At 38.2% G+C, this 22342-nt stretch overlaps 1 protein-coding gene across 4 annotated transcripts in view; it reads right to left on the minus strand.

Moving 5' to 3' along the window:
• Positions 1-22342, minus strand: part of LOC149951727 (uncharacterized) — a 143217-nt gene that overhangs the window by 40673 nt on the left and 80202 nt on the right. For all 4 annotated transcript variants that reach the window (XM_090168169.1, XM_090168170.1, XM_090168171.1 and 1 more), the window contains exons 4-5: positions 4983-5206; positions 428-558 (exon numbers count right to left, since the gene is read on the minus strand). In XM_090168169.1, the coding sequence (XP_090024295.1) occupies positions 428-558; positions 4983-5206 (355 nt within the window). The remainder of the gene's footprint in view (positions 1-427; positions 559-4982; positions 5207-22342) is intronic.

Genomic DNA, 22342 nt, shown 5'->3' on the forward strand with positions numbered 1-22342 from the left:
GTGTAACTTGGAATGAAAATGCTACGTCGTTTTTACGAACCACAATCTAAAATTATGTTCCCCAACAAAGTTGGCCAAAAATATTAGCTCGTGTAAATTAGCCTTTGTTATTTAACCGAAAAGTTAAAATTTTCTCCAAATAGTACAAACCCTAGCATTAAAATCCAATCACTAAGGACTTAGCTCTAAAGGTTGTTTCTCTGTAAACCATTTGCGAATTGCCCGTTTTCTAAAGAGGGTTAAATGACCCAGGGCTGAAAACAAATTTAATTAGGTCCGCCAGCAACGGCGGTAAAATTAAATGAAATTGGCCAAAGGGCTAAAAACAGAATTACTACTATCTTCGCAATTAATCTCGAAACTTAAATAATCTGGAAACTTTTAAGGAAAGAGTAATTTTCGAAGTCTTTTAAAGAGTGGACGTTACCTTGGATGGTCCCAGGAGGCAGTAGCCGTGGTCCGAGCAAGTTTCGAAGCCGTCGGACTGTCCGCACTCTTGACGCCTGACCGTCACTTTAACGGCCCACAAGATGCTGCAGAGAGGTTCAGATAGCAAGACTGCAAAATAACATTTCCAACGAGGAAGTTTACGATGAGAAACACGAAATTTAAACGTCTATCTCATCTAAACGCGTTTCAAGAACTAACCACTTTGAGTTCAGGAAGTGGGGTGGCGGAGTGGTTAGCACTTTCGCCTCGCAGCAAGAGGAGCCGGGTTCGATCCCAGCTTGTGGCACTGGGTGAAAACTCGGAACAGCTCCTTCTGCGTTGAGTTTGCAAGTTATCTCCCCACTGGTTTAAGGGGTTTTCCCCCGAGTTCTTCGGTTTCCCCTTCCATAAAAACTTGTAGAGGTTAACGGTAATAGTTAGTGTAGGGAGCTGTTGGCTCGATCTCGTGGAATGCAGGGCTTGCCACCACCCTCCTACGCATTGTAACCCGGCCACCTGAATTGATGGCTTCAAAAGTCGCTTGAAGACTTAGGCCTAAGGTGGTGCCTTGGGTATTAGCCTAGCTGATTATTATTATTATTATTATTATTATTAAGTAACAGTTTTATGGTTAAATATGATCGTTGAGACCATTGAACATCATGTTTTTTTTGTATGTTGCCAATTTTAAGATTATCACGTATGCAAATAATTTAGATAAATATTGCAAATTTTCTTATTAATTTTTTTTTCGTAATTACTTGGAAATTTTGTAGACACAAAAATAGAACTATCAATTAGATCATTTAGATTAAAAACTTAAATTAATGTTCCCGCCATACTTTGTTCTTGGTGACCTTACTACAGGCGCTACCATAAATTAAATATGTCTTGTTCAACTTGTTAAAAAGTTCCACGCGCTCTTTGATATTTTAGCGTGAAAGGCTCGCGAAAATTTTTATTATTTTAGGGAGCTAAAAATATCAAGACGCGCGTGGAACTTTTTAACAAGTTGAATAAGACATTAATAGAGTTTATGCCACCTAGGAGCAACAAACGCAAGGAGAACGCAGCTGCTAGCCTTTAAACACGCTAACGCAGTGTTGTGTTCAAATTCCATTGGACGAACCTTCACGCTGAACGTTTTACGGAAAGGGGGAAGACAATTTCCGAATTTCCCCCTTCCGACGGCAGCAGGCGCTAAAGGCGTCTAGACAATGAAACTGTACACAAGAAAATGCACGACGTTTGACGAATTGCGTTCTCCTTGTGTCGGGTGCTGTGTTTGTTGCTCCTAGTGATTATTAACATGATTATTTTGCATAATGCTTTTTGAGATAAAATAAAATGTGGGGATTAACTATTACAGAGAGTATATTATTTAATAATTAGTACGTATTCCTACTCAGTGTCATTTTAACATTTTACACGGTTAGAAAAAGTAGTAGGCGTGGTTAATATTGAACCGTGGTCCAATGGAATGCACTTCGAGCCAACGAAGGTGCATATTTCATATATATGGCCTAAGTGGATACTTATCATTTAATATATATCTTATGTCTTTCTGGTATTACGGACGCAGATAAATTGAAACGTAAGGTTTAAACTGATAAAACAGATTCTAAATCGGTTGAAGAAAGCGGATTAATTTCTGTTTTTGAATTTTTATCTGATGGTTAAAAAAAGCATAATCTGACAAGGGCGTATCCAGGATTTTATTTCAGAGGCGGTCAGCATTTCGGGGGGGTTTGAACACCCTTTGCCTTTAAAAATGTTTGGCGCCACTGTACGGGAAATTTGAAAAATTGAAGGGGTCTTCCGTAAAGATTGCTTTGCAGGCTATATTCCCTTTAAGGACGTTTATCAAATAACTCCACGCTATAGGCGCGTCTTTAACAAAAGCCGACATTAAAGGGGAATAATTTAGTATATAACAATAATCAGCTAAGCCCAAGGAAACACATAAGCCTAAGTCAACTGGGGCCGGGTTAAATTACGTAAGAGGGTGGTGGCAAAGGGTTGCTCAGCGATAATCATGAATGGTGATGAATGTGTGACACATTTTTACAGCTAGCCTTAATTTTGAACCCAAGACAAAAAACAGTTTTAAAAAATGTGGCTTCCTGGAGGACTAAATTAAATTTATACATTTCATTAGTTTAGCTAAGGCTGGACTGGTTACGTAAAGGTGCGGTGTAAAGTTGCCTTAGTCGGACGTAGGGTTCCTATTTCTGAACTAGTTCGGCAAACTGTTTCTTGAGAAAAGGCGCGAGGAGCCATCGCCCTCTTGCCCTAAACGTCAGTCTGGCCCTGAGTTAAGCGGCCTTATTTGCCGAATCTGAAGAGAATAAAGAACTCCAACCACCTTTTATCCTAAATCGATTTAAATAGCAATTCTTGGTTGCCTGAAGCTTGTTAAAATATTTTAAAATATTATTAAAATGTTCTTATTGAACTAGTTTCGATTTTGAACCAAAAAAAAACACTAGTTCATTGTAAAAATTATATTTAGGCATCGACAATTCTTCCTGATTTTACTTTAAAAATGGCAACTTAATGTCTAACTTCTTTCTATTTTTAATTTTCGGTGTATTTTTACCTTGCCTTATTTCATTTAACTGTCTTTTTACTCGGACTGCATTTGCACTGATTTGAGGTTCAAAATAATAGTACTTTATTCGTAAGTAACTACATGCTGAAATAGCGTAAGCGCTTTAATCAGGGCCATCAGCATTCTGAAACATTCGGTTGGCTCTGATAAACAGCGCGAACAAGAAAAACCACGCAATAACCGAAGACACAACTACGTTAGGTAATAATACGCGGTGTACCGGTCGATAGGACTTCAAGGTCACGAGATTGCCGATACATATATATCAAACTTTTAGTTTTCCCCCAGTTAGTGACTCTCTTTTTTACTTATTCGCGTTTTTATAAACGAAGAGCCAGTAACGTCTCACTACTCTGTACTCAGTTTTATTTTAAAGTATTTTTGAATTCGGCTGACAAAAATTAGCAGTATATTAATTAGTTTACCTTACATTTAGGTGTTTAAGTGTTTATTTATTTTCACGAACTCGCTCGGTTCAATGAGCGATGCCCGAATCGAACCGAGCAATTTTACTCGGAAACCGTTTCGAGCGAGTTATGTTTTGAGCGAGCCTTAGACGAGACGAGTCCTAAACGAATTAAGCTATACATGAGTCGAGCGCAACTCAAATAAGGCTCGGAGAGCTAAAACGTCACCCGAGCCGAACTCGAGCCGAGTCAGTTTTAATCGAGCCTATGTCGAAGCGAGCCATAAATGAGCTGAGCGCGTATCAGGTTGGGACATAAGCGAGCCGAGCCATTTTCGAGCCAAGCTAGAAAACTCGACTCAGCTCGCTCATTGACACCTCTACTTCAAGCCACGCGAGCCAACAGCTCCTTATACCAGGGTTCGTACAAAATTTACAGAATTAAATTCCCTGACATTTCCAGGTTTTCCCTGACTAAATTGCCAAATTTCCCTGGCCATTTTTGTAGAATAAATTTACGTTTTGAGGTAAAATCTTGAAAAATTTCAATTGTGTATTTTTAATACATTTTTCAAAAATTTATTTGCCGGGTTTGTTTTGGTGGTCATTTTAAAAATCAATGACTATTTTGGACCATTTTAAATTTCCCTGACTATTCCCTGAAAATTGGGAATCATTTTCAAATTCCGTGACTTTTCCCTGACCTTTTGGAAACATTTTCAAATTCCCTGACTTTTCCAGGTTTTCCAGGTATTCCAGGTCGTGTACGAACCCTGCTTATACTTACTATTACCGTTAACCTCAACAAGTTTTTATGAAAAGGGAAAACCGAAGAAATCGGGAAAAACCCCTATAGCCAGTGGAGAGAAAACTTACAAACTCAACGCGGAAGGAGTGGTTCCGAGTTTTCACCTAGTGCCACAAGTTGAGATCGAACTTGATTCCTTTTGCTGCGAGGTGAAATGGCTAACCACTCCGCCACCCCACTAATAAATGTTCCTTGGCCGAATAATCGTACGTTACAACAGAAAAATTCCCCCAAGCTGGTGTAAATTAGTTCTAAACATTCGCGACAGATGTCGCTGTAAACATTTATAGTTTGGAGTTCGGATTACAGATGGCGTTTCTTAAAAAAAAAACACCTTCTTTGCCTCGGTGGCAATGGCGGGAACGCTTAAGCAAACGATGTCTACGAATTATTTGTCGGTTTTGAAAACAACGCCGCCAGATGACGCTATTCTTTACGGAGCATTTAGAGCCTCGCCATAAATATAAAACAGACTCGGTAAACACGGCGAAAAGAGAAAAATCAAGTGATCTCCAATCAGTTCCGGAAGGCGCGAAAGGGCCGTTTTTACGAGCGCCCCCTTTTGGGTATTTAATAAAGCAAAGGCCATAAAATAAAACGAGAACCAGAGTCAAAGTCCACTTCGCCCGGACCGACCTGCCCCGGGAAATTGTCCGACTTACTGAAAGCGAAAAAGAACCAGAGCTCGCGATGTCGATTGCGGAGATCGAGAGGGAGTAGACACTTACTGAGGAAATGGTTGACCCCAGATGGCAGAAGACCCGATTGAACCTTGACGCTCTGGTTGTCCGTGTAATCCCCGATGGACTCCTCCAAGAGAATGTCGTTGGGTTGCATGTAAAACCCCGGACAGCTGACCGAGTTGAAGTCCACCGCGTTGACCACGGCGATCCGCAGAACCGAGACGTTGCTCAAGGCAGATGAATCATTCCCCGCAAAAGAAAGTCTGATTCTGAAAACAAAAAATTTCATATATTATTGTTACGACACTCCGATTTTTTATAGGAAAAATTGGAAATTTATAGTCATTTTATGGTAGTAATTTTTAGGTTAATATAGGAAATTATGGGAGTAATTTTTAGATTAATACTTAAAATTAAAGGAGTAATTTTTAGGTTAATATATAGTTAATTATAGGAGCAACTTTTAGATTAATATAGGAAATTGAAGGAATAATTTTTAAGTTAATATATAGGAAATTATAGGAGTAATTTTTAGGTTAATATAGGAAATTAGAAGAGTAATTTTTAGGTAAATATAGGAAATTATAAGAGCAATTTTAGGTAACTATAGGAAATTATAGGAGTAATTTTTAGGTTAATATAGGAAATTAGAAGAGTAATTTTTAGGTAAATATAGGAAATTATAAGAGCAATTTTAGGTAACTATAGGAAATTATAGGAGTAATTTTTAGGTTAATATAGGAAATTAGAAGAGTAATTTTTAGGTAAATATAGGAAATTATAAGAGCAATTTTAGGTAACTATAGGAAATTATAGGAGTAATTTTTAGGTTAATAAAGGAAATTATAGGAGCCATTTTTAGGTTAATATAGGAAATTATTGGAATAATTTAATGAAGTTTTTAAAAGAATTTTGGTTGAATAGTAATATTACATTTAACATGAAAACATGACAGACTTTGTGACTAGATAAATGTATTAAAGTAATATTACGATTTAATTTTAAAACACGTAAAGGCCAATGAAATTAGTGCTTTAGTAAAAGGCTGGCTATTTTTGAGCGCCTTCTATCGGACTTTAAAACTGCAATGAAATCAAAACGCGAAGTACGAAAAATATATCGAAAAATAGGAAAATTTATGAAAATTGTCAAATTATAGGAAGTTATAGGCAGGCAGTCGAAATATAGGAAAAATTATAAAATATAGGAAGTGTGGTCACCCTGAGTAAATTCCTTGCCCCTAAACCAAATCAAATCAGTCATCTCATTGGTTCCCTACAACTGACGTATTGAAGTACAGGCCAGTGACTTATTTCCTCCCCCCTCCCCTCGGATCGTCTTAACATAGTAGAAATAAAACAATCTTGGTATGTTTCGTTACATTCTTTTCAAAGACTATACCAGAAGTATATAAAATTTTATTAGAGAGAAGTATCCCTCTTGCAATACTGCGTGGTTTACGACGAAAACGAATACATTTATAATTTTAGTTAATATTTTATCGCCAAATCACAGAAAAATATATAAATTTAACACTTGAAACAATACCATTTATACCCGTCTGATGCGTTGCCCCTTTGGAGCAGTCAATGCTTTCCCGCAGCACGCCCTTGTATTGTAAGTACATTCTTTTACGAATACGAGCCTTGGCTTAGTATTAAGTACCTCACTCTACGCGTCGAATATTCATTCCCCCCCGACTTGTTTGTCCTCTTCATTTGAAGGGGCGTTGTGTATTCCTCAAAACGTGCAATACACGGACGTGTTACGGGAAAGCGCCTGCTAGTTCAAAGGGGTAAATGGCTCGTCCTATTATAGTAAGTTATAGTTTCCATAAATCTCGCAAAAGTAAACGAAACTGCACTTGAATTGCACTCGAACTGCACTCGAATTTCTAAGCCGATAAGACGCTCGTAATGAATTTTTAAAGAGCAGGGAATTATTGGTTTCTCAGAATTATTCAGTATGGGTCATTGTGTACACGCACGTCTTGATTTTTGGGGGGTTTAAAATTGGCTTAAGATAATATTCAAATTAATTTATTTTCGAGCGTCTCATTTATTAAGACCGTCATTAAAGGTGAAGCCGACATTGCGAATCTAGTAATATCTTTTCAGATTACGATATTTTGGTAAAAATCATCATTACTACGCTACAAAATCAGGGTGGCCACAATATTCAGATTCAATGTCCCTCACTTTTCAACTAATAATAATCATATCGAAAGTATCAATCGCTCTAAATATTTGTCACCCTTAAGTTTACTTCCCGCCAAACAAATACCCTGGTGGTAGGCTACCCACGGAACACGTTGGCCTACCACCAGGGTATTTGTTTGGAAGGAAAGTAAATTAAACGGGTGACCGGCAGAATAAACCCTAGGACTTTAAACGTTTCTAAAGAATATGAATAAAACCAAAAAGTTCTAACAACAGTAAAACGAGTCCAAATATAACAGAACTGGTTTTATTTACTAGGAGATACCTTAAAAATGTCTAAATACATTATCGACAATTGTTTCATTGTTATTTATAAATAATTTTATCTCTTGGGACAATTTTGAGACCCTTTGTAGATCAATTTGGGGCACCTTAATATTAATATCTTCGTCCATAATCGTTTCGAAATGGTGTATCCCTCTAAAGCTTTCCTTGTCCATAGTGGTATCGAAAAGGTTAATCCCTCTAATGTTTTGTTTGTTCATAGTCCAATCGAAAATGTGAATCCATCTTAAGATTTGTTTGTCTATAGTCGTATCGAAAAGGTGAATCCATCTAAAGATTTGTTTGTCCATAGTGGTATCGAAAGGATCAATCTCTCTAAAGATTTGTTTGTCCGTAATAGTATCACTATGATGAATCCCTCGAAAGATTTGTTTGTCCGTAATAGTATCGCTATGATGAATCCCTCGAAAGATTTGTTTGTCCACAATCGTATGGAAGTACGTTTAGTGACGGGCTTCTGATAAAACGAAAGGTCAAAATATTTGTGGAAAGGATGTGGCGAACATTTTAAAAACGAAAGCCCGGTTGCAAATCGAAATGCCGGGGTTGCATCTTGATTTACAACTGCACCGGATAAAAAGCGCGAAATTCCCAAAGATAAATGGCGCTGAATACCAAACCCACGCGCAGACGCGCCCAGTTTTACTTCTTGGGGAGACATTAAATATAAAATCGGACGGGACGAAAAACCCGATAAAAACGGAAACCCTCGAAACAATAAAAATATTCGCTTTCCGTAATTGTGTTGGATAACGCTACGACATAAAACAGCAGAATGTTTAGAGCGCATTCGTAGGGAGCTCGGGGAAACCGAAATCGGGGCCCCGGGCCCCTGTAACGCCGTAACTTCCGTGCCTCAATTAGAGCCGTTATTACTAGAGGTGACTATAGAATTTTTTGGAGAATGTCGACAGAGGGGTATCCTATTGTGGACAAATCTAGGCGCTCATGTCTACATGGGCCCCGGGAAAGCAGTGTGTCAGAATTTATGGCCCGGTGTACCTAGTAACAGAGACCATACCACCGGAGGTTTATCATCATAGTGCCCTACGCCAGCGTCCACCTAGTCCGGACAGGTGACAATCCAGTATGGGTAGTAGTACCCTACTACTGATGGTCGCACCTTAGACGCAAGCCACTCAACCCAGCAGAAGGTGCAGCAACGGGTGGACCATTTCCCACTTCGCACACAGCAGTGGTAGTAAGAGTGGATACTGTAGCAACTCCAGCCAACACCTTACCTACGTAGGTAAAGAGTCAAACCATTTGGAGAGAGCTCCTAAAGGGGAACGACGAGCACACAGCAGTCCAAGTAACCCGGCACAGCTGGCACCGGAGATCCCGGTGGGCCCCAAAAGGCCGGGAAACAGGACCGCCGTGCCCTCATACGGAGGCCCGCCGCCCCACAGCAGGCTACCCAAACCGCCGAGGCGTCCAGTTTGCCTGGACCCTCTCCGTTAGGCTGAGCCGAAGCTCAGTATCCAGCCCACACCTGACCGAAGTCGGAAGTGGAGATAGGACCATTTGACCAGAGCTAACATCTCCCAGTGCGCCACCGCCCTTATGGGTTACAAGAGCCGGACCAAAACTCCCCGGTAAAGCCACCAGTTATTGCACACTCTGACCCGTTAAGGGCCGCCCCGGGGAAAGCAATAATTTCGGGCCCAATTGGAGTCGTAACTAAGGCGATAGCATTACAATTCCGAGGATAAACCCGTGAAAGGGATACCTCGTGTGGTCAAACTCGGGCCCCATGCCTACACTGGCCCGGGTAGATCAATAATTTCGAGTCACATGAGAGCCGTTGTTATTGGAGATAGCTATATTATCTCAGGGATAAAGCCTAAAGATGGTTACCAAGTGTGGACCAACCTGGGCCCTCACGTCTATATGGGCCCTGGGAAATAATTTCTGGCCCAATCAGAGTCGCTATTACAGAAGATAGTTATACGCTTTCGGGGAAAACCCCAACTGAAGGGTTCCTAGTGTAGACCAACTCGGGCCCCTAGCCGACACGGGCCCCTAGCCGACACGGGCCCCTAGCCGACACGGGCCCCTAGCCGACACGGGCCCCTAGCCGACACGGGCCCCTAGCCGACACGGGCCCCTAGCCGACACGGGCCCCTAGCCGACACGGGCCCCTAGCCTACACGGGCTTCGAGAAAGAATTTCGCTCCCCATGAGAGCTGTTATTAAGGAGTTAACGATTTGATTTCGTGAAGAAACCCTGGCCCCCCCAAAGGTTACATGGGCCCATGTTTAGAAATAACTTCAGGCCACAGGAGACCCGGTATTAAAAAAATATCTATACGATTTCGTTTGTACCAACCAGGGCCCTCCCAGTCTACGCGGGTCATGGTTATTTGAAGAGTTGAGTTGGTCAATTCGATGACCAGTTGTGGCATCAATGGCAATTTATCAAAGAGAACACATTTATCAAGAATCTAGGCCACAATGGAGTCAAGAACAAGATGTCACGTACATTTAAGTACACACCCCCCCCCCCGATGTTATAACTATATTATATTATAAACCCAAGAGGAATTTTATCAAAATATAATTTTTCGAGTTACCTGGTTTTTGAAATAAGGTAGCGAAACACGAAAACGTTCATTTAATTTAATTTTTAGACAAACCGAATTTTTCCAGTTACCTGGTTTTGGAAATAAGATAGAAATACGAAAACGTTCATTTAAGTTAATATTTAGATAAATCGAATTTTTCTAGTTACCTGGTTTTGGAAATAACGTAGCGAAACGCGAACTAGTTAGATGGCGCTAGTATCAATTGGCACGAAATTCAAATATGGCAATAGTGCGTACGCCGGTTAAGGGGTCCCGCGAATTTGACAGAAACCTCACTTAAAATTAAAATTTCAACAGCAGAACACGTTGGCCTACCACCAGGGTATTTGTTTGGAAGGAAAGTAAATTTAAAGCGAGGGGCAGGTTACTTTTATTTTGGGTGCGTCTTAATCATAGTAAAATGATTAAATCAGGGTAATCAAGATTAAAAAATCTAATCAAGATTAGAAAATCTAATCAAGATTAGAAAATCTAATCACGATTTAAACGAGATTTAATCATTCTTATCATGATCTAATCTTTTTAATTAGATTTAATCATTTTAATCACGATTTAATCAATATAATCGGTTGAATAGAGAATTTATCATTACAATCAAAACTAAAGTACAATTTAATCATACTAATCACGATATAATTTTTTAATCAGGATTTAATCATTTTAAACAGATTTAATCATTTTAATCAGATTTAATCATTTAATCATGATTCTACTCATGATTAAAAGTGATTTAATCAAGATAATCGTGATTAAATTGAATTTAATCAAAATAATCACGATTAAATCGGATTTAATCTTTTGAGGGGTGCGTCGTTAATCAAGGAAGTGACCTGCCCCTCAATTTAAAGGGTGACTGGCAGTAGAAAACCTCGGCCTTTAATTTAAAAAAATTTGGGAACATGATTAACGGGCTACCGAGGGCATAATATTTGCTTTCGATTAACAAATCACCGACCCTTCTAGACATAATTGTTGGAGAGTTACGTGGGATACACTGTACATGGGCTTAGTACACACAAATCCCTTAGGACTACATGTGTAAATACGAGGCGTCCGAAATTTGTCCTTTATATGAGTATAATTGAAGCGCCATACTCCAGATAAAAAATAGTCGAAAAACTTTTAAAAACGAACCATACCGATAAAGGCTATCTAAAAATATTATCCTTAAGACGGCGTATCAGAAATCCATACCGGAGAGTTTCGGAAGATAAAAGTTTCGCGAGAAAATGGCTAAAAGTGTCTAGCTATTCAAAATTTCTTTTTTCTCGGTGTCTCACTCTGTGCTAAAACGAAAACATAAGCGAGAGGAAATTCGAGCGAATCTTAATAAGGGTGGACTTAGAAGCCCCTCTTCTTCCGTTTCCCTGCAAAGAACATTAAGGTCGATTACCTTTAGCCCTAACTTCCGAGGAACCGTGAAGACCCCAAGTGGGCGAGAGCAGATGGGAGGCTCCCTTTATTTCGCCGCCCCCTCAATCATCCGAGCTTCTCATCTCATCTGCATTCCGGCTCAGCGAGTAGAAAGATTTGAGAAAATCGAGTGAGATTGTATATACACGTATTGGGCATCTGTTTCGATATATCGGTTATTCCATCTTAAGGATTAAGTATAGGGTGTTTCAAAAGGTTATGCAAAAATTTTAAGGAGTTGTAAGGGGTGAGTTGAGAAGTATGCCTGTTTTTTCCCCATTTTCCTACGATGAGTTTAAAGAGCGCCAAAGAGCTTCAAAGTGTGGCGTACTAGCCCCTGGAAGTAGGCTGCAACAAGCGCCAAACCAAGCAGCAGTGACTTTAAATACTGTTGAAGTTTACTTTTTTACGCTGGTTACCTTGATTTGTTTACAAAGTCCTCTTTTACCTACCACACGAACCCCAACCTTAATGTTCGCGTTTCCCTGCTGCTTGGTTTTGCGCTTGTTGCAGCCTACTTCCAGGGGCTAGAAGGCCACACTTTGAAGCTCTCTGGCGCTCTTTTAACTCATCGTAAGAAAATGAAAAAAATAACAGGCATACTTATCAACTCACCGCCTATAACTCCTTCAAAATTTTGCATCACCTTTTGAAACACCCTGTATATTTGTATATTTTGCTTGCTGGCGCGAACTAAAAACGTAAACTATTTTTTTTTCTTTTTGAAAATCTAAATTTACGGGACAGTTTAGCTTTCTGCTATAGAAAACAATTTTTTTCAGTGTCATAGTTGCCACAATATTATCGGATTCAAATTCCCTGACTATTCCCTGTTTTCCCTGACAATGTTAAGTTATTTTCCCTGACTTTTTAAGGCGAAAATTAGGCAGTTTTTAACTTTTACAATGATCAGAAGTTAATATATTTAATCAACTTTTATTTCAGTACAAAAGTTAAAAAACCTTCCAAGGATCTAAATAATAATAACAGAATTTGCCATAGATCTAGAGTAAAATTACCTTAAAAAGTGTCAAGATTAATCTGAATTCCCTTACTTTTTACAAATTATTAAAATTCCCGGACTTTTCCCTGACTCTTTAGGCCCATTTAAAAAATTCCCTGACCTTTCCCTGTCTTTTTAGGCCCATTTTTAAAATTGCCTTACGTTTCCCTCACTTTTTAGGCCCATTTTTAAAATTGCCTAACCTATCCCTGACTTTTTAGGTCCATTTTTAAAATTCCCTGACCTTTCCCTGACTTTTTAGGCCAATTTTTAAAATTGCCTGACGTTTCCCTGACTTTTTAGGCCCATTTTTAAAATTGCCTGACCTTTCCCTGACTTTTTAGGTCATTTTAAAAATTCCTTGACCTTTCCCTGTCTTTTTAGGCCCATTTTTAAAATTGCCTGACCTTTCCCTGACTTTTTAGGTCCATTTTTAAAATTCCTTGACCTTTCCCTGTCTTTTTAGGCCCATTTTTAAAATTGCCTTACGTTTCCCTGACTTTTTAGGCCCATTTTTAAAATTGCCTAACCTTTCCCTGACTTTTTAGGTCCATTTTTAAAATTCCCGGACCTTTCCCTGACTTTTTAGGTCATTTTAAAAATTGCCTGACCTTTCCCTGACTTTTTAGGTCCATTTTTAAATTCCCTGACCTTTCCCTGACTTTTTAGGTCATTTAAAAAATTCCCTGACCTTTCCCTGTCTTTTTAGGCCCATTTTTAAAATTGCCTTACGTTTCCCTCACTTTTTAGGCCCATTTTTAAAATTGCCTAACCTATCCCTGACTTTTTAGGTCCATTTTTAAAATTCCCTGACCTTTCCCTGACTTTTTAGGCCAATTTTTAAAATTGCCTGACGTTTCCCTGACTTTTTAGGCCCATTTTTAAATTCCCTGACCTTTCCCTGACGTACGCCACTGCCCTGAGTGTGACGGAAACTTGTCCCTTGATAATCCCAACAACTGCCAGAGATAATTACAAGCGTTCACACACAGAAGTAACTTCTCCAAAAGCTACGTTTGAAACTACTCGAATTGGCCCATCCAAATTCAATTTCACGGTTCATCACGGCCTGATAGGGAAATACGGATGTAAACAATAACAAAGCAATGGCCAACAGGGGCCATCGGCCACTCCACCGACACGTCCAACGACACGCTCCCATCTAGCCAGCAAACCCCCAAAGTACATATTCGCCTCAATTTCTCAGTACGCTTGTCGAATGTAATCCAAAAGCTTATAAATGATTTATAAACCATTTCGATAAACTCCCTAACTGTCCCAAAAGGGGGAGCTGGCATCGCCCTTAAACAAACGTACACGTTGAATATTAATTACAATGTTTGACGTTACATTGTTCTAAAGGAACCGGTAAAAAGAGAGGTTTTCGGATAACGTCGTCGTATCCGTGGCCCGAGGCTATAACCGGTCCTTTCCCCACAGTAGGTCCCCCCTACTTCGAGCGGCGACCGCCATCTTACGGCGAATCTATCTCGAAACCTTCTCGAGAGAATATCATTTTACATGAATTATACATTAGGCATCTCTGTTGGAGCTTGGTCGGCGTTGCTATTGGAGACGAGCTCTCGATCCTCTCGGAGACGCTCGGAGAATGCGTCGGAGACCCGGCTACCGTGTTTAGAAAGCCGTTAAGCGCTAAGCCTAGGCCTTCGGATAATGCGATAGCCTAAACAGCGCTTTAATGCTGAAAACGTCGAGTGGCCGTGTTAGCGGAAAGACCATCTCTGTATTCGAGAAACAGCGTAATTAGGCTGAGTACAAAGCGAGAATTAAATTTAAGTCTCTAATTTAAATAGTGGAGGCTTCGATTTCAATGTTGCGTCTTAATTAAGACTCTTAATTCGAAATGTACTCCTGGAAGCTTATTCGTTACGAAAGGTGTTAATTTTGAATTCATGAAAAATTTAACTTCGTATTAGAGTTTTCGTGTAATCAGGGTTCATATACCGCTATTGGCAACCCGATTTCCCAGGTTTTCCCCTCGGATATTTCCCTTATTTTTCTAGGTGCAAGATAAAATAAAACTAAGATTTACAGAATAACTCATTTCATCATGGTCATTTAAGTTAAATTTTTCAATATTATCATAGTCAAATATTTCAGAAGAATTGATGTAAATTTCTATTCATTATGGCAAACTTTCTAAGCCCTCATAAATTTCCCTGATTTAACTGGTTTTTTTTTATAAAAAAATTGGAATTTCCCTGACTCTTCTGTCGATAATCTAAATCCCCGTTATTTCCAGGTTTTTAAGGTTTTCCAGGTCTGTATGAATTAAACTAGTCCCAAAAGGTTTTTTCGAAAAAAATCCGAAATGCATGCCCATTTTATAGCCAATTTTTCACAAAATAGAGTGTAAAGTTTTATAGAAGCAAGTATTTTCGGTCAAATAATTACTATACATAAATAATACCCAACCCAATACAAGTGCAATATTTGTTTTTAGCAGAATACAGGGTTGCTACAATATTCTCAAATTCAAATTCCCTGTTTTCCTTGACCATTTTAAGTTATTTTCCCTGACTTTAAGGCCAAAATTAGACAGTTTTTTTGGGTACTCGGTAATCGAGGAGTATTCTCCAATTACTTAATTATTCGAGGCCGAGTACAGCCCTAGTTTTTTCTTGACATGTTCAAAATTTCATTATAATAACAATAATCAGCTAGGCTAATACCAAAGGAACCACACAGGTTTAAGTCATCAAGCGACTTTTAAAGACATTAATTCAGGTGGCCAGGTTACAACGCGTAGGAGGGTGGTGGAAAGCCCTGCATGCCACGCGAGCCAACAGCTCCCTACACTAACTATTACCGTTAACCTCGACAAGTTTTTATGGAAAGTGGGAGAGAGCTTTCTAACTCAACGCGGTAGAAGTAGTTCCAAGTTTTTACCCAGTGCCACAAGCTGGGATCGAACCCGGCTCCTTTACCTATGGAAGTATTACTTTAGTTTTGACATTTTCCGCCCATTTTCGGACCAACAGAGGTACTATTTTCGAGGCAAAACTACCTTAAGGGGGAATAATGCAGTAAAAGCCTCTTTTTCATTCAAGCTGAACGTTTCTGTTTTAACAACTACATAATTGAATTATATTTTTCTTATTAACTGACCTTCCTCTAGTGCTTAAAATAATTTTGATAATTCTAATATTAATAGTTAACGAGATATAAGGTCCTAACTAAAGGGTAGTTTGGGCGCTTGCCCAACTTGTTTAGCTCCGGGGGTCCGAATTAAATCGTAATAACTTAATAACTTTTAAATTTAAAATTGTCAAAATTATTTTAATCACTAAACAAGCGACTGTTCTACACATAAATATTAATTTTATAAGTTAATATACAAAATTAAAAGAGCTCAGCTTGAAATAGCGTGAAATTAGACAATGGCCACTTGTAGTCTTCCCCCTTAAAACAAGAAAACGAACAAGCACTAACCAAATTATAGCCATTCCCAAGAATCCCTGAAGAACTTCCGGTTAAGTTAATCGAATCTTTACTTCTATCTAATTAAAAACGTCGCAAATTGCAGTCAGAATTCACCGCTTTAAAATTCGTGCGAAATTCCCAAGCGTTAAGTGGAGTAGAATTAAGGAAATGAAGCCATCTCATTTTAAAATTTGCTCCGAAGGCGGTAAGCTGGTTTGAAACAACCAAATTCCTAATTTCCCTAAAATCCACGGTTCTGTTTTCTCCAAAATCCAGAGCTATTGGCTTTTCACTTCCGGTGTGGGTCCGCGGAAGGGAATGTACTTGGAAATCAGCTAGCGACGGCCTTCTGGGAATCGCGGGTCTATCTGGGGCTGCGATCTGTCGCTAGATGGCGGAAGTGAGGCGGCGGTTTCGGCGTACGGAAATGCGGAGACTCTAGTCTTCTTCGAAATGAGGGTACAACTGGAAACGAAACGCGCGGAAAAGGATACCGGTAGAAATGGATCAAATCCCAACTCGCCCAAAGACTTTTTTCAGCCCGGGAGAAAAATTACTTTTTCAGGAGGAACATTTTATTTCGAATTATTTTGAAAATTAATTCAAAATTATAATAAAACTTGTAGAAGTGAAATATTCACAAAAAAGTATTTAGAAAATTGTGATTATGTTGAAATTTTTTTAAATTTTTAAATGGCTCGAAGTGATGAAAAACGTATTACAGAGCTCCCAGTGATTTTTTTTAAATATTATAGGAATTATAGGAAATTTCCTAGAAAATATAGGAATTTATAGGAACATTTTTAGCCAAAAAATAGGAATTTATACGAACCATTTTGAATAAATAAGAAATTATAGGAGTATATTGAAATTATAGGAATTTATAGGAACTCTGGGAACCCAACCGTTGATGTTTTCGGAAACACCGGACCGAAGCCAGGGGCCCAGAGCTAAGCTCTATTTAGAAGGCAAATTTTTCCCAAACGTTAAGGCTGTTTTTTAATACATTATTTTTAAAATTATAGGAATTTCTGGATATAACTATAGAAAAACTTTGATGAGGTTAACAGTAATAGTTAGTTGGCTCAAGTGGCATGAAGGTCTTACTACCACCTTCCTACGCATTGTAAACCGGCCACCTAAATTAATGGCTTTAAAAGTCGCTTGATGACTTAGGCCTAAGGTGGTGCCTTGGGTAATTTGCCTAGCTGATTAAATTATTATTTATTTATATTTTTTGGAAAATTACATTTTGAGCGTTTATGTTTTGGGGAAAACAAATTTTAATTTACATTATTTTAAAATCTAACGAATCAGTAAATTATTTATTATTAATAAAATTGTAGAAGAATAATTTTTACAAGTATGTTGGATTTTAATTTTCAAAGATTTTAAAAATTGTGATTTTGTAATTTTGGAAAATTTGTGATACACCTCGAAGTATTAAAAAAATTATATTTATTTTGAACGTAAATGTTTTTGGGGAACTCAAATTCGAACTTTTTTAATTCTGACATTTGTAGATAAATAATTTAAAGGGGAACGGTCAAGCTTTATCCAGTTAGATAGCCCTATAGCCCATTAAAAACTAAAATTTATGGCGAAAACCGCATCAAAAAATATTGAGTGGTTAATTTAAAAAAAAAGAAATTTCGGGAAATCGAAAAGCGCGCGTCCGCAGCGACACCTGGTGAGAAATCGGTGAGACAGAAAAACAACGTAAAAGCACGCGCTGCTGAAGACGCAAGAAATTTGTTTTGAACGCGCGGCGCGTTCCAGTTATAAGAGACCTAAGCCTAAATTGCGCGATTTCAAAAGTTAGGATAGTTCGCAAATCGCTCATACGGGGTTAGGGGCGCTGGCGGCAGCCCCTAAGATGGCGGCGAAAATTCAAACCCAAACACCTGGCGTTATTTTTCGTTTCAACTTTTTGGGCCAAAAGCTATTTTTCCAAGACAAAAATAGGTTCGTGTTATTATATTGAACGTCTTGTTAATCTTTTGATACGGAAATAAGGCCATATTTGGAAAAGCTCAGCCGTTCCCCTTTAACACTTGTAAGAAGAATGACTGGAATTTAATTTAATATTGAAAGATTTCCAAAACTAATTATTTTGATTTTTTTTTAAATTTGTGATATTACCTGAAGTGATGAAAAATAGTTTTTCAAAATATAGAAATTTACATTTTAAGGAACTCAAATTTTGTTGGCTCATTAAAAAAAATGAAGAACAAAAAGTTAATTTACTACTAACGAAATTATTATTGAAAAATTTTGATATACTTTGTAGCTACGAAAAAATAATTTTAGATTCGTCGTAAAAAAACTAATTTTCTTCGTAATGAGTTTTTTAGAAAATATGATGATATAGCCCGTAGCCAGGACTTTTCAGTTGAGGGGGCATATTTCTAAGGAGGCACCCTTAAAATCAATTTCTTTCGTAAGACCTATGAGGCTATGACTACTTTCAAATGAGCTTAAAGGTTCACATGGGTCACACTGGGGTTTGAAATTGGAACACGTGGTTTAAATAGATATAAATTAAATTTATATAAAACGTAAATCGAAGTTGAATTTTCAATCACCTTAGTTTGGTCTTAATTTCTTTACGACAAATTTATCCATACTTGGACTTACAATGACTTGATTAATCTGACGCGACTCGATAGCGAAACTAAAATGGTGTAAGCTGAGAACAAATTGAGAACCTTCTATGATTCTGAACCAGTACAATAGCATATAGACTACAGTACTACGGGAAATTAACCTGAGTTAGTATAGTCCAATCAATATTTGTGCTCGGTTACGTGCCATATTATTGTTTCTGCTATAGCTAACTTCAAATGGCGGAAGTGATAATAATATAATAAAGCCAGGTACACGAATGTAAATAATATTGTTTCGACAGTTGGACTTAACTAAATATAAAATATGGATAGGATATTTTGTATTGATTTGGTTTACTTACTTTCATATTTTTCTCGGGGCACAATGATATTTTTAAGGGGTCAAATAGACTTTTTGAGCTGGCACGATGGGGCACTCTCAGATAGACACCCCCCCATGAAACATAATAACGTCCACCCACGCGGGAAATCTGAACGCGTAGGGCAAGTATTAAATTTCCCAGCTGATTCTAATTCTTAAGAAGAGAATGGTCGATTGCGAACCATATATTTCCTTTTCCTGGGCTAATGGTTCTATTGACAAAGAACAAGATGATGGTTTAAGATTAGCTCACGTTTTCTTGCGCAAATAATATACAGGGTGTTTCAAAAGACTATGTAAAAAATTTAAGGAGTTGTAGAGGGTGAGTTGAGAAGTATGCCGGGTTTTTCCCCATTTTCCTACGATGAGTTAAAAGAGCGCCAGAGAGCTTCAGAGTGTGGCCTACTAGCCCCTGGAAGTAGGCTGCAACAAGCGCAAACCCAAGCAGCAGGGACTTAAAATATTGTTTAAGTTCACTTTTTTACGCTGGTTACCTCGATTGGTTTACCAAGTCCTTTTTTACCTATCACACGAACCGAAACCTTAATGTTCGCGTTTCCCCGCTGCTTGGTTTTGCGCTCGTTGCAGCCTACTTCCAGGGGCTAGTAGGCCCCACTTTGAAGCTTTCTGGCGCTCTTTTAACTCATCGTAGGAAAATGGGAAACCAACAGGCATACTTCTCAACTCACCCCCTAAAACTCCTTAAAATGTTTGCATAACCTTTTGAAACACTCTGTATTTAAAAATAAGGCCAGTTCGTTGTCTTTATTTTGAAATATATAAAGCACAAGATTTTGGGCTTCGGAGAAGATTACGTCCATTAGAAATCTCCCTTTTTACATACAATCCCTAATAGATTTGATCGTACTATTTTCACCTGGTACGTAGCCGCCGCCGCGGGGGAAATTAATTTTTCATTGGATGCATGACAAGGTGATTAGGGTCGTTATTAATGTACTATGCTGTTGAGATAGTGCTGCTTTTGGTAAAAATTCCTTTTATTTTGTTATAGTGTGCTTATCAAGTGCAGGGTGATTGAAATATTGTTCCTAATGAACAGGGTGATTGATCAAACGTTATAACGATTTTTTGTGGTATGGTTACCCTCCAGAGTTTGATACAGAACCGGTTGATTGAGTCGATATTTTGGTGAATTTTAAACTTAGGTTGTTATACGGCGCTTAATAATTTAATGCACACGGTGATTGTTCACAATTAATAGACAGGATGATTAATAAAATGTGGTCATGGGTTTTATTGGAAATAAAATTACTCGTTGGATGTTAATGCTTAGAGGGTTAAACGACAGGGTGATTGAGATAATATTTTAATGCAAATAGTGTTTATTATAATACGTTTATTATGTTAATGTATAAGATGATTTCCAAAAAAATAATTTAAATTTAATATTAAAAATATATTTAATACATAGGGGGTATTGTGTGTACTTAAATGTCCGTGACATCTTGTTTTGGTAACATTCCAATAAACAATTCTCGAGAATTTTACATCTACGTTCCCATCCCCGGTAGATGCCACCACCCTCCTACGCATTGTAGCCCAGCCACCTTCTTCAAAGGCATTGACAATCCCTAGATGATTTGGACCAAGAAACTAAGAGGACTCACTGTTACAGATATTCTGACACGGTAGGCGTAACCTATATCGGAAGGCTTACTGAGGTACATCAGCCGCTTCGAAGCGCCTAAAGAATTCTGTTCAACTATGACTACTAGAGGCTTAGTCGGGGCTTAGGCGACAGTACGCGCGATAAAGTTAGGTTGGGTTTAGTTCATTAAATGGATTCTAGGGAATTTTATTAAAAAGCCTAAACCCTATGCGGCTTACTGGTTAATTTTACTTAACACAATGATTAATTACAATTACCTAAACCTTTATAGAACCAATTTCAAAAATAAAAGGTCTAAAACTTACTAAGCCTAATCATTTAACCGACAACAACGGCGCCATTTTGTCAAAATTGAACGTGAACGCTCCAACTTCTCTACGAAACTACGTTCGAAATCGACTTCAGCGACATCCAGATTGTCCACATTGAGCTAAAATTACCCGTGATTTTCCTGTTCCCTGAATTAATTAATGCGTGCTTTTTAAAGCCTGAACATTGAGTGCCCTTAGATTCTTGGTCCACGCATGGGCCAAATAATGATAAATCCAGGACATGACTCTATGCGAAAAACCCGTCCAACAGCGCTAACACCCGACCACTATTGCCCCCTATTGGAAAAATGCGCGATCGCGGACCTACGTCATTTTGGGGGCAAATTTTTTAGGGGCAGTTTTCAAAAATAATACACGTGGTCGTCGTAGTAAATATCCTGGAATATTTATTCACGGTTATCATATCTAGGTGTGGTTATTAATGTAAGTACTTTTTTTACGTACTAGGTTCATAATTAGTATAATACGTATAATTATATAATTTCCTAGAATCGTTAACAATAATCTAAAAATTAGGGGCCAATATGGCAGGATTTTCGAATTACAACCGCCACTTTTTTCCGAATTTCGACTTAGTCAACACAAGATGGCGTTCGGGAAACCGGAAATTTCTGCTTGATTTTGCTCCCAATTTTTTTTATTTGCACCGTTTCCCAGCCTACTAAAATGGCCGCCCGTTACTTTTGGTGGACGACCGATTTAGTACGTATGAAGGTACCAAAGTCATGTCCTGGATTTATCATTATTTGGCCCATGGTCCACGCTTGGGCCTAAGGTGGTGCCTTGGGTATTAGCCTAGCTGATTTTTTTATTAATATTGTTATTATTGTTTTTAAAGAGTTGGAGTTAATACTAATATATGATATGAAATATATAAATATAAAAATACATATTTCGTATTTTCTTTTGGAAATCGTGTTTTCCTTAAGGCAGAACAAGAATGCATTTATACTTGGAGAGAATGACTATCATACTATATTGAGATAATCCGAAATATTTTTGAGTTTTCTTCATAACTATTTTTTTTCAAAAATATTTATTTATTTATTTATTTTTAATTTCCATAAGAAAGGGGGAGACTTTTTCCCCCCTGAACATCGCCGCCGCCGAAATAAATCAACGCCGCCGAGGATTTTGGAAAAATCGGCGGATGTTTTTCGCCAAACGCCGCTGCTAAGTTAGTTATTCTCCCAAAAGGATAAATATATACTTGGCAGAAAAAGATGGATATGATATGAATTTATTTAATCTTCTTTCCTCTCTGCGCGTGGGAAGGGATTCAGAAAAAACCCAAGGTTTTCCTCGGTTAGAGGAGCTAAGGTAAAAGCTTTCGCACCGGTGTACCGAGAGGGCGAATGACAGGTGTCAAATAATGTGGTAAATACCGACATGACCAATAATACCCTTACTTGTCAATAGTGGTAAATATTTGTTTTTAAATCCCAAAACTTCGTCATTAAAACAATTTAAGATTTGGGCTATTTTAATCAAATATATTGCCCGAGT

This window comes from Leiobunum rupestre, chromosome 3 (assembly GCF_980474605.1).
Source record: "Leiobunum rupestre chromosome 3, qqLeiRupe1.1.hap1, whole genome shotgun sequence".
NCBI classification, from domain to species: Eukaryota; Metazoa; Arthropoda; class Arachnida; order Opiliones; family Sclerosomatidae; genus Leiobunum; species Leiobunum rupestre.